We start from the raw sequence: 12,844 nt of genomic DNA, 5'->3' as shown, positions 1-12,844 counted from the left end.
CTTATATGTGTTTTACATAGAATCTCCAGGATCCGAGCTGTTCTCAGTCGCAGGGGAAAAAGGGCGTCTCCTGCATGCTGTCTGAAACTGTAACTGTTATTTTTATATCTTTTAGTACATCTAAAATATTTCATAATAACTTTTTAAGGGGTTAGATGATACTTGTGAAAGTTAAACTCTTCTTTCTTTAAGATTTGGGGGGCACAGCGACTCACTCTCTGCCTTCCCCCCCTTTCCAGAGAGGACTGCCTCCCTAGTCCTGCTCAGCCTCGTCTTCTCCACATTCCCCCTCCCACCCCCTCCCATCCACCCCAGGAAAAGAACCTGAACCAGCTCCGGCTGAGAACAGGGCATGGTGGAAGACAGAAGCCTCTGCAAATCGGTTTACATCCCAATTGGATATTTAAGATATATAACAATTAGTATAATACTATGTGAAGGCTTCTGTCTCCATGAGGAGAATTCAACAGAGAGACCATTTACCAATACAAATGGGTATATTTCACTGTTTTAACAACCAGGAGAATCTTACTGGCACATAGCAGCTGAATACCAGCCTTACCTCTAACTATACAATATATTATTCTGCAAACAGCAAGTAGTGAAACCACTAAGATGGTATGCATAGAAAATATTTCTAATGACAGACAGTACACAGTCAGAGTCAGGCAAGGATGAGATAAAAAAAAAAGTACCTGACACTTTTTGTTCCTTCATATTGCTAAAGCTAGTAAAAAACTATGAAAAATTACATGAATGAATTCCCTTTGAGAGATGCAGTGGATACCGTGTCGGTCACAGTTAAATGGAACTCTACAATCCTTTCGTAAGCAGAAGGATAAAATACTTCAATTCCCTAGACTATATGTTCATGTTATAAAAGCACATTCTTGAAATTTCAAGAGCACAATCCCAGTTGGATCTATGCAAAAATAACTACGCACACAGCAACACTGAGATCCTGGGAGAGCTTGCTAGCCGATATTTCGAAGCCGGAAACAGCTGGAAAAGTCATTAATAGCTATGGGGAAAACAGAAATTACATTCTGAAAGCTAAGGCTAACTTACCAAAGAAAAAACAATAAATGCTATTCAGAGAATCACAAAAGAAAAATGATTGAGAGAATGAAGCGGAGAGAACACTCTTTTGTAGGTAGCTGGCTGTGTAAGAAAGAGCCAGGAGTCATGGCCAGGCTTGGCAGTGGCTCAGGACATGACGGAGCAGGCTTGTCTGTGTTACGACCAGCTGTCTAGTGAGGTATACTTGCCGCTCTGAGGGATCGGAGGAATGGTGGGTTTGGTATTGGAGCTCGGGCGAGCCATGCATGGCAGCGTGTGTCGTTTGTGTTGGACAGCCCTCTTCTCGTGTTGAAGTAGCGATTTCTGCAGCGCTATAAAACATGGAGAGAAAACGGAACAGCACATAGAGTTAACCCCTTGCTACACTGAACAAAGAAAATAAGCAATGCATGATGTAAGCACCGGAATAATATCTAGAACGATTTCTTAACAACCATTAAGGAATAAGTGACATCCAAACAAGAACAGCAGAGGATGAGGTTCAGAATATAGCACGTGCGTGGCTGGACAAGCCTTGAGTCGTGTAGACGTGCATAATGACCAGAAGGTTGCTATAGCAAGCAGTTCCTACGCTGCTCTTCGACCCTGCTCACAGCCACTGTAACACCTGCTACTATATTCTTTCACAGTCATGCATAAGTAGACCTAGCATATGCATGTGTGTGCGTACACACACACACACACACACACACACACACACCCTATAGTCCTTCCCAGAGAAACTTCGTCTAACGTCCTCTAAGCTTGGTCTGTTCACCAAGGAAGCGCCATGGAGTGAGGGTCCTTGGAGGGCTGTTTTCAGCCAGTCTGGATGACAGAGACTGAAGACAGATGCACAGTGGCCACAGAATAAGCTGAACTCTCACTGGGGAGAAGGCAGCGGAGTAGAGACAGAGAAAGTGAGGCAGAGGATAGTCATGGAAGTGAGAAATGGAGTGACTCTTCATCACAAGCTGAGGAAGGCTCAATCTAGTGGGCAAACCTAAGCAATCCAAAAGGTTAGAGGCAAAAATGGACCTTTTAAAGCTACAGTCAGACAAAATGACACAGTGCTTGAGAGAGATATCATGTTAATAGAAGAAGAAAAAAGAAAAAGCTCATTATTTGCTTAGCTTTTTTTTTTTACCATCAAGATATATTTTTTAAGATTTTATTTATTCATTTTAGAGAGGGGAAAGAAAGACAGAGAGACAGAAAGAAAGAGAATAGGGAGGAGCAGGAAGCATCAACTCCCATATGTGCCTTGACCGGGCAAGCCCAGGGTTTCAAACCGGTGACCTCAGCATTCCAGGTTGATGCTTTATTCACTGCGCCACCACAGGTCAGGCCATCCATCAAGATATTTTTTTTAAATCAGAAAGGGTAATTAAAGTATATTAAGAGAATAAAGCCCCCGAAGAAGAAAGACAAGAGTAGAAACTGGGCTTTCTTTCTCAATCAGCTCAAGTTTCCCAGGATGCTGGCATAACTTCCAGAAGTAATTTTAGAGTGTCTGGTCTTAGAGGATTCATGGCCAGTGAGAACAGTACTGGATTCAAGTAATATTGCCATTCTGAAAATGGAACAAATATTTACACCTTAGCAAATTCGAGTTTATTAAAGAAATACTTTGTGTATTTAGAAAATACTGTAGTGAGTGGTAAGTGTTGAAAAGGATTTGTGAAGAAAGATTATTATTTCAGATTAACTTGATTACCCTTTTACAAAGGCAGGGGTCAAACAAACAATAGCCCATAGGCCAAACATGGTCTGAAGCCTGTTTTAGTCAAGTTTACTGGAACCGAACTCACACCGATTTATTTATGTGTCACCCATGGCTGTTCTCACCCTACAACAGTAGGGTTAAGTAGTTGAAAAAAGAGATCATGAGATGCATAAAAGCCAAAAGCATGTACTGTCTGACCCTTTACAGAAAGCTTGCTGACATCTGAGTTAGAAAATGCCAGTGACCTAACGTGTCTTGATTTCTGCAAGGCATGTACCAAAGTTTCTCATGTAAACACACTAGAAAGATGTGCGTGGGAATTGAGACAGTACAGGGACTTGGGCCCAGGGAATGGAAAAATACTGGGTGGGCAGGAAGCCGAATTAAGACCAGGATGGCCGGAAGGATAAGCTGACCGCAAGAATGTCACTACCTCTCTACTTCTTGCTCAAAAAAGTGCAGAATTTTCTCTCTCTTCTAACCACTTGTTTTACCTTCCCTGATGTGGAAAATTCTACAAGCCCACCATTTTCAACCTGTCTCTTCCTGCAAGGCTGCTTAGGCCCCAGCTTAAGAGAGAAGCCAAGGAGAGCCCGTCCCCTGAGCCAGTTTAGAAGACCTTCCCTTCCTCTGTGCTGTCTCCCTTGTGCTCAAGCATAAGCTTAATAAAATCTGCCTGGAGATTTCTCTGGGGTTCCCTCTCTATTTCTTGTTTGGGAAACCCAAGAATCCCAATGCTGGTAACAGAATCACATACCAGCTAGACTTTCCCTGGAAATGAGTCAGCGGAGACCTGTTATGGGATGCTACTCTTGGCCAAGTCCTGGGTCCTATTGTTGGCAGTGACCATGACAAAGGCATAAGTGGCATGCTTGCTGGCTTTACAGAAATCTATACAAGTAGTAACTATGGCAAGTGAATCAAGGCCCAACATGATTTCCCCAAGCCAGAATGTGGGGCTGAAACCGAAATGACAAAAAGATAAAAATAAAAGTTATATTTACATAAGAAGTCCAGTGTGCATATGTTGTATGATAGAAACATGGTTTGACAGTTCATGTGGAAAAGACATGAGAGTTTAGCTGACCCAGAGCCAGCGGTGTGATGACATTGATCAGAAACCCACCACCAAAGTACATGGGCTGGAAGGAAAGACATTGGTAAACCAGAAAGCTCCAGACCTCAATTCCCTAAGGAAGCATTAAACAACTAGAGACTAGAAAATAGCTCTACAGGAGCTCTGAAAATCAGCCAAAGGCCTACAGCAACCAAGTGAATGCCCAATCAAGAAAAAGCCACATTAAAAAGTAGACAGTATCAAGGTGTTTTTTTGTTTTGTTTTGTTTTTTCTGAAGCTGGAAACGGGGAGAGACAGTCAGACAGACTCCCGCATGCGCCCGACCGGGATCCACCCCGCACGCCCACCAGGGGCAACGCTCTGCCCACCAGGGGGCGATGCTCTGCCCCTCCGGGGTGTCGCTCTGCCGCGACCAGAGACACTCCAGTGCCTGGGGCAGAGGCCAAGGAGCCATCCCCAGCGCCCGGGCCATCTTTGCTCCAATGGAGTCTTGGCTGTGGGAGGGGAAGAGAGAGACAGAGAGGAAGGAGGGAGGGTGGAGAAGCAAATGGGCGCTTCTCCTATGTGCCCTGGCCGGGAATCGAACCCGGGTCCCCCGCACACCAGGCCGACGCTCTACCGCTGAGCCAACCGGCCAGGGCCTCAAGGTGTTTTTATTCAACTTTTACCTCAGCCCTGTTCCTCTGGTGGGTTGAGGAACTGAGGCCAGGTCCCCAGTTCGCTCCTGTGGACTAGAGAGTAGAACAGGGGTCGGGAATCTTTTTGGCTGAGAGAGCCATGAACACCACATATTTTAAAATATAATTCCATGAAAGCCATACAATGACCCGTGTACATTACACATTATCCAATAAAAATTTGGTGTTGTCCCAGAGGACAGCTGTGATTGGCTCCAGCCACCCACAACCATGAACATGAGTGGTAGGAAATGAATGAGTTGTAATACATGAGAATGTTTTATATTTTTAATGTTATTATTTTTTTAATTAAAGATTTGTCTGTGAGCCAGATGCAGCCATCAAAAGAGCCACATCTGGCTCGCGAGCCATAGGTCCCTGACCCCTGGACTAGAGGAATGTTCTCACCTCTGTAGGCTGCCTGCGTGGTATCTGTGTGACTTACTGGAGTTCATAAGGGGTAGAGCTGGGGTCTCTTTAGGGAAAGCCACGGGAAGCCATGGACACGGCTCATGAAAAGCATAAGAGGGCGACAGATGTGCAGATGCCTGGGGCCAGAGATTAGTGACTGAAGAACACAAGAGAATAACAGCTGAGGCCCCGAGAAACAGCAGGAAAGGCTGAAGTAGGGGGACTGAGCAAGAGTCTTCAAACCTAACACCATCAGATTCTGCTGGATTTCCTAAGCAGGAGACCAAGCAAGAGCCTGAAGCCCCCCATGCTCCCTCACCTTCACTAAAAGGAGCCTAACTTGTCAAAGATGGAGCCCAAGTCGTCTCTCCTCCAGACAGCATGTGCCCCTCGCCCTAGAAGATCCCTGCTGGCAGTGTGGTCAGGTGGGCAGAGCAGCAGCCATCGCATTCCTGACCTTTCATTTATTTTTTTACAGAGACAGAGAGAGGGATAGATAGGCACAGACAGACAGGAATGGAGAGAGATGAGAAGCATCAATCATCAGTTTTTCGTTGCCAACACTTTAGTTGTTCATGGGTTGCTTTCTCATATGTGCCTTGACCGTGGGCCTTCAGCAGACCGAGTAACCCCTTGCTCAAGTCAGCTACCTTGGGTCCAAGCTGGTGAGCCTTGCTCAAATCAGATGAGCCCGCACTCAAGCTGGCGACCTCGGGGTCTCAAACCTGGGTCCTCTGCATCCCAGTCCGACGCTCTATCCACTGCACCACCACCTGGTCAGGCCTGACCTTTCTCAACTTTGTTTTCATCTATAGCAATGGGAGACAAATAACACCCTACCTGCAAGGAGAGATTCTGACTTAAAACACTCATTTAATTAAAAAAAAATCTGTAACCATCAGAAAAAGAGTAATAAGTACATATAATTATAATATTGCTATTTACATGAGAACCAAATGTAGAATGACTCATACCTTTTAGGTCTTGATCTTCCTTCTCATCACTTATTTCTGTTCCTGGGTGTAAATAGACACTGTACTTTGGAGGATTGAAAGGCAAGTCTTTTGACCATGAACTGGCCTGAAACAGTGAAGAATGTTTCATGAAAGCATGGGAAACCTTGTGTCTGAAAATAAAAACAATGAATAATATCTGTGAGATGGAAAACTACGAATGGCCACTCAACCTATGCTCATGCCTTCCCTGGGCTATGTTCATCAAGTCCTGTCAGTAGTTTCCAAACAAGTCTCTGTCAAGCTCAAGTTTTCAAAGGTATCTGTAGGAAGATCTATGTACCAACCAACTTAAAAGTATTGTACATATTAGCGTGAACTTCTCATCCATTATACAAAACATAACTTGGCCCAGGACGGTTGGCTTAGCAGGAGAGCTTTGGCCTGGTGTGTGGAAGTCCTGGGTTCAATTCCTAGTCAGGGCACATAGGAGAAGCAACTGTCTACTTCTCCACCCCTCCCCACTCTCTCTCTCTCTCTCTCTCTCTCTCTCTCTTTCCTCCTGTAGCCATGGCTCAAATTAGCAAGTTGGCCTCAGGCGCTGAGGATGGCTCCATGGCCTCGCCTCAGGTGCTAAAATAGCTTGGTTGCCGAGTAACAGAGCAGCAGCCACAGATAGGCAAACAGCCCCAGACAGAAGTTGCGGTCAGGGCGCATGTGGGAGTCTGTCTCTCCATCTCCCTGCCTCTCACTTAATTAAAATAAAATAAAATAAATAACTGAATACCTACTGAGAATAAGGCATTGTGATAGGTGCTGGAGTATAAAACAAGATGAGTAAAGCACAGATCCTAATTTCTAGGACTTTAGAATCAAGTGGAATTATGTACAGCGGTTCCTGATATTTCAAGGAGAGAGAAAATAAAAGTATGACGGGACCTGAATTGGACCACCCATGGGACATTTCTAATGCTAGTTTTGGACGTGTGATTTTATCTGATTTTTAGGATAAGGTTGGGTATGATCTGGGCGCCTGAAGTCCCCGTGTCTGGGCAGTGCACTTCCTCCCACCGGGGTGCTCACCTACGGTGCCACCTGCCTCCCGCCTTCCTGCCAGGGGAGGCAGCCTTGCCTTGGCAGCTCATCCCACACAGGGTACTGCGAACCCTTATATACTGAATGTAAACTCTTTTGTTGTATGTTGAAAAGCTTTCTGTTTTCCTTTTAATTTTATGTTGAATCTAGAGAAACTTAAAAATGTTTCTACCCAAATACAGTCATCGTTTCTTCTGTAATTTTTCTCATTTCTCTGAAAACATTTCATTAACACTTTAATCAGCCTACCACATGAATACAGTTAAAACTAAGGCGTATGATATAGAAGGGCTTATCATAAAAAGCAATAAGCAACCCCCCTTCACTCTCCTGAGAGCCAACCATTTTTAACCACGTCCTGACAACCATCTTCTGATTTCCAAACAATGTTACTGGCATCTATTGATATATCAGCTCTGATACATCTTTGGTAGATACGGATTTCTGCTACGATGGGAGAGGATTTAGCTCACTACATAACACATCCCTGTCTTTTCTTCCCCATGAACAGTTCCGTCGCTATTTTCAGTTCCTCCATCTGCCAGACCTACATCTGCATGTATCACATTTAAAACCTCCACTTCCTCTTCCATCAACAACAGATGATAATATATTGATTTTCCACCTTCACCTCCTAAACTTTGTCATTGGACCTCTGCTTTTCCCCTGTCAGTTAAGTTTTGACCTCATAGTCAGTTCTTTCATGAGTTAACCAGAGGTTGATTTAAAAAGCTGATCAGTAATGGATAATTGCTTACTGCAGACTAGTAGTTGACTGTGATTATTCCCCTTCCTTCCTTCCTTCCTTCCTTCCTTCCTTCCTTCCTTCCTTCCTTCCTTCCTTCCTTCCTTCCTTCCTTCCCTCCCTCCCTCCCTCCCTCCCTCCCTCCCTCCCTCCCTCCCTCCCTCCCTCCCTCCCTCCCTCCTTCCTTCCTTCCTTCCTTCCTTCCTTCCTTCCTTCCTTCCTTCCTTCCTTCCTTCCTTCCTTCCGAAGTCAAAAAGTGGTGGAGTTGAAAGACACGTATTAACACAGATGAACGATAGACTTGATTGACAAGTCTGATGCACCCTTTCACCATGGGAACAGATCATGGATAGTCCACTGCAGCCTATTAGGCATTCTGGTTTTTGTTTTTGTTTTTCCTTATGCTATGGACTGAATCTTGTGTTCCCTCTTTAAAAGTCGTATGTTGAAATCCTAACCCCTGCCTTGACTGGGTAACTCAGTGGTTGGAAAGTTGTCCTGATACATCAAGGTTGTGGGTTCTTTCCTTGTTAGGGCCCATATAAGAATCAACCAATGAATGCATGAATAAGTGGAACAACAAATCAATGTTTTTTTCTCTCCCTTCTTCTTTCTCTCTAAAAAAAATAAATATATAAAAAAAATTAAAAATAAAGAAATCCTAACCCCTAACATGATAGTATAAGAAGATGGGGCCTGGCCCTGGCCGGTTGGCTCAGCGGTAGAGTGTAAGCCTGGCGTGCAGGAGTCCCGGGTTCGATTCCCGGCCAGGGCACCCAGGAGAAGCGCCCATCTTCTTCTCCACCCCTCCCCCTCTCCTTCTTCTCTGTCTCTCTCTTCCTTTTCCGCAGCCAAGGCTCCATTGGAGCAAAGATGGCCCGGGTGCTGGGGATGGCTCTGTGGCCTCTGCCTCAGGCGCTAGAATGGCTCTGGATGCAACAGAGCGACGCTCCAGAGGGGCAGAACACCACCCCCTGGTGGGCATGCCGGGTGGATCCCGGTCGGGCGCATGCGGGAGTCTGTCTGACTACCTCCCCATTTCCAGCTTCGGAAAAATACAAAAAAAAAAAAAAAAAAAAAAAGAAGAAGAAGATGGGACCTATGGGAGGTAATAATGTTAGGAGGTAAAGCCCTCGTGAATGGAATTAGTGCCCGTAAGAGAGGAGGCTTGAGCCAGCTTGCTTCCTCTCTTTGTTTTCCACCGTGGGAGGACGCAGCAAGGACAGCTATCTGCAAAGCAGAAGAGCAGGACCCTCATCAGAGCCTGACCCTGCTGGCACCCTAATCTCAGACTTCCTAGCCCCCAGATCCCTGAGAAAGATTGGACAGCTATGCCACCCTGCCCATAGGGGTGTTAGGCTGTTACGGCAGCCTAAACGAAGCCATTCTCTTCCTCACCTATTTCCACCAACCTACTGTATCACACTGAAAATCTGAGCTTAAAGAAGCCCTCAGAAACCCAACATTTTGACACTGTCACAGAAAGCTAATGAGCCGACCATGAAGCGCAAGTCTCTGGCATTAGTGACATGTGCAGACCTGGGGACACCACTGAGAAGCGCCAGTAACTTCTCATCATCAAATTATTGAAGGAAATCCAAAGTGTGACAACAATATAAATCAGAAATGAAGGGAAGCATTACTCATTTTTTAAAATGCCATTTTCATTATGACACATCACCCTCATAAAATGTCCCTTTGTTGTGGTAGACTTTTAAAATAACGTTTTAAGGTTGTACTGATACTTTGAAATTTGTAAAATGCTCATAGGTAAAAATACGGAGAAGAATAAAGAAAATTAAAATGGGCCATAATCCCATCACTAAAAGACAATAACTGATAAGATCTGGGTGCCTTTCTTGACAGTGTTATTTTTCTCTATACATAAACATGAATATTCTTAGACCTATATTATGCTGGATAGACACTTGCGTCTGACTTTTAACACATCATATTATAGGCACTGATCTGTAGTTAACTCTATAATTTATCTAAACATTTTTTAACATACAGAGTGCTATGAGAAACAATTATATCTAAAGGACTGTTTTTTCCCATTTTCATCAAATTCTCATGAATTTTTAATATTTTTTCAGGATATAAAAATAAAATAATATACTATGCTGTGTAGACAATTTAGGAGTTACGAAAAGAGATAAAGAATTAAGATAACTGGCAATTCTAGAGGAATATCAACTGTTAATATTTTCATAACCTTTCTTCCAGTAACATCTCTTGTCTTGTGTGTCAGAGATGCCAGAGAGACTGCCCCACCCACAGAGCCCTTCTGCAGAGTGCTCTACTCGGCTCTCCATCACTGCTGTGGCTGCATATGATTGGATAAAGAATGGGGGCTTGGCATAGGGGCAACCAATCTATAAAATGGCTTGTGACCTATGAGGGTCCTGGCTGGAGATTTCTACCCAAGAATGGCACCCCATAGTAGACAGTGACTGACTCAACAAGCTAAGTCAGTCTTTTTTTTTTTCTTTTTCTTTTTCTGAAGTGAGAAGCGAGAAGGCAGAGAGACAGACTCCCACACGCACCCAACCAGAATCCACCCGGCATGCCCACTAGAGGGTGATGCTCTGCTTATCTGGGGCGTTGCTCCATTGCAACTGGAGCCATTCTAGCACCTGAGACAGAGGCCAGGAGCCATCCCCAGTGCCTGGGCCAACTTTGCTCCAATGGAGCCTTGGCTGTGGTAGGGGAAGAGAGAGATAGAGAGGAAGGAGAGGGGGAAGGGTGGAGAGCAGATGGGCGCTTCTCCTGTGTGCCCTGACCAGGAATCAAACCTGGGACTTCCACACACCAGGCCGACACTCTATCGCTGAGCCAACCGGCCAGACCTTAGGTCAGTAATTTTTAATCACTAGTTCATGGACTAGGGCTGGTCCTCCGAACCCACCATGATGTTGTATGAAAATTACAGACCCACTCTATGATCTTCACACAACGTCAGGGTGGTTAACTCTTTCGTGAACTGGCACAAAATTTCTGGCAAACTAGCACCTGTCAGTGGACCAGCAGTAGAAAACCACTGAGCTAGATCTACGCTTGGGAAATCTGGATTCAAGACCCACATAGAGATGGCTGATTGTGGCAGGCCCAGCTGAAGTGGAAACAGCAGCAGGAGGCCTTTAAAGCCAAGAGCTGCAATTCATAGTGGAGAGCTTGCTGTGGTCTACGTGGAGCTCTCAGCTTACACAGTCAGGCTTTGAACAACACTTGGATGTACTATGCATTGGAAACCTGAAAAGGCATTTTGCATATATCAGCTAGTAAATATTTTGAAATATAGCATTGTACTAATCAGAGGTGTTGATTGCAAATCATAGATACCCAATCTGGCTAATCTGAATATTAAAAAGAGAGTTAATGAAGAGCTATTGGGTAGTTATAGACTTAATGGAAAACTAGGGAACTAGGCTTAACAATGAGGCAGGAACCACGGTAAGGTAGGCACCAAAACACAGTCAGTCACAATACTGGTATTGGAGGAGACTGGAGACACCATTCATAGTGGATTCTTTTTTTTGTTGTTGTTATTTTTTCTGCAGTGAGAAGCGGGGAGGCAGAGTGACAGACTCCTTCATATGCCCGACCGGGATCCGCCCGACCGGGATCCACCCGGCATGCCCACCAGGGGGCAATGCTCTGCTCATCTGGGGCATTGCTCCACTGCAACCGGAGCCATTCTAGTGCCTGAGGCAGAGGCCATGGAGCCATCCTCAGTGCCCTGGCCAACTTTGCTCCAATGGAGCCTTGGCTGTGGGAGGGGAAGAGAGAGACAGAGAGAAAGGAAAGGGGGAAGGGTGGAGAAGCAGATGTATGCTCTGGCTGGGAATCAAACCGAGGACTTCCACATACTTCTTGGCCAATGCTCTACTGCTGAGCCAATGGCCAGAGCCCACAGTAGATTCTTGATTCTTCCACCACTGGTGGCTATAATGACCTCTAACTGCCCTTGAATCGTTTTGTCACTCCCTCAAGTTTCAGAGTCCCAGAGAGAAGCTTCCAGTAGTATGAACCTAGGTTACATGCCCATGCCCTCCCTACAGGGCCAGCATCTCCTCCCTTCCAATTTTACAGTGAGAGGAAGGGTCCTGCTTCTGAGAGTTAGGATTTGTCTGAAGCCCAAGATAAGTGCCGTGATCTCAACTAACTGGCAGAGAATAAACAATGCCATCCAACAAAATTCCACTCACCTCTTCTCAGGATATGTTCCAAAGGGAGTTTTAAAAGAATCTCCAAAAAGCTCCAAACTTTTCTGTGGCTCTAAGCATGTGAAATAATGTGCACTGCTGACAGGTGCTGGTACTGAACCCCTGAAATTAGAAATAACAGAAAAAGCCCAGAGAATTATGTAATGATACCAAGCACACACAGTGTAATACCTAAACACTGACAGTTACATCCCACATAAATGCAACTACTAATAAGATCTATTTGGAATAATGGAACGTGTCCATTCATAAACATGCACCTCAGAGTGGCATTATTACATTCTAATTTGTAGGTTAAGCAAATTTGTATTGTTGTAAACAGCTCTTACCCGTTAAACCATTAATATAGGCAAATTATCTTCCTACTGATCAGAACCTATTTTATTTTTATTTTTATTTTGTATTTTTCTGAAGCTGGAAACAGGGAGAGACAGTCAGACAGACTCCTGCATGTGCCCGACTGGGATCCACCCGGCACGCCCACCAGGGGCGATGCTCTGCCCACCAGGGGGCGATGCTCTGCCCCTCCGGGGCATCGCTTTGCCGCGACCAGAGCCACTCTAGCGCCTGGGGCAGAGGCCAAGGAGCCATCCCCAGTGCCCGGGCCATCTTTGCTCCAATGGAGCCTTGGCTGTGGGAGGGGAAGAGAGAGACAGAGAGGAAGGAGGGGGGGGGGTGGAGAAGCAAATGGGCACTTCTCCTATGTGCCCTAGCTGGGAATTGAACCCGGGTCCCCTGCACGCCAGACCGACGCTCTACCACTGAGCCAACCGGCCAGGGCCAGAACCTATTTTATTATAAACCCTATTCCATTTGTTATGTGAGGCCCAGCAATATATCAACTACTATAAAAACTGAAAGAAATATTTTCCTC

General features: G+C 45.2%; 1 protein-coding gene across 2 annotated transcripts in view; it reads right to left on the bottom strand.

Annotated features, from left to right (window-relative positions):
- Positions 1 to 387: 387 nt before the first annotated feature.
- Positions 388 to 12,844, bottom strand: part of LOC136323430 (leucine-rich repeat and guanylate kinase domain-containing protein-like) — a 110,286-nt gene continuing 97,829 nt past the window's right edge. For both annotated transcript variants that reach the window (XM_066255267.1, XM_066255268.1), the window contains exons 18-20: positions 11,953 to 12,072; positions 5,926 to 6,077; positions 388 to 1,391 (exon numbers count right to left, since the gene is read on the bottom strand). In XM_066255267.1, the coding sequence (XP_066111364.1) occupies positions 1,237 to 1,391; positions 5,926 to 6,077; positions 11,953 to 12,072 (427 nt within the window). In that variant the 3' untranslated portion in view covers positions 388 to 1,236. The remainder of the gene's footprint in view (positions 1,392 to 5,925; positions 6,078 to 11,952; positions 12,073 to 12,844) is intronic.

Source organism: Saccopteryx bilineata, chromosome 2 (genome assembly GCF_036850765.1).
Source record: "Saccopteryx bilineata isolate mSacBil1 chromosome 2, mSacBil1_pri_phased_curated, whole genome shotgun sequence".
NCBI classification, from domain to species: domain Eukaryota; kingdom Metazoa; phylum Chordata; class Mammalia; order Chiroptera; family Emballonuridae; genus Saccopteryx; species Saccopteryx bilineata.
Note: the sequence above shows the minus strand (reverse complement) of the source record. Positions and strands in the feature narration are given on the sequence as shown.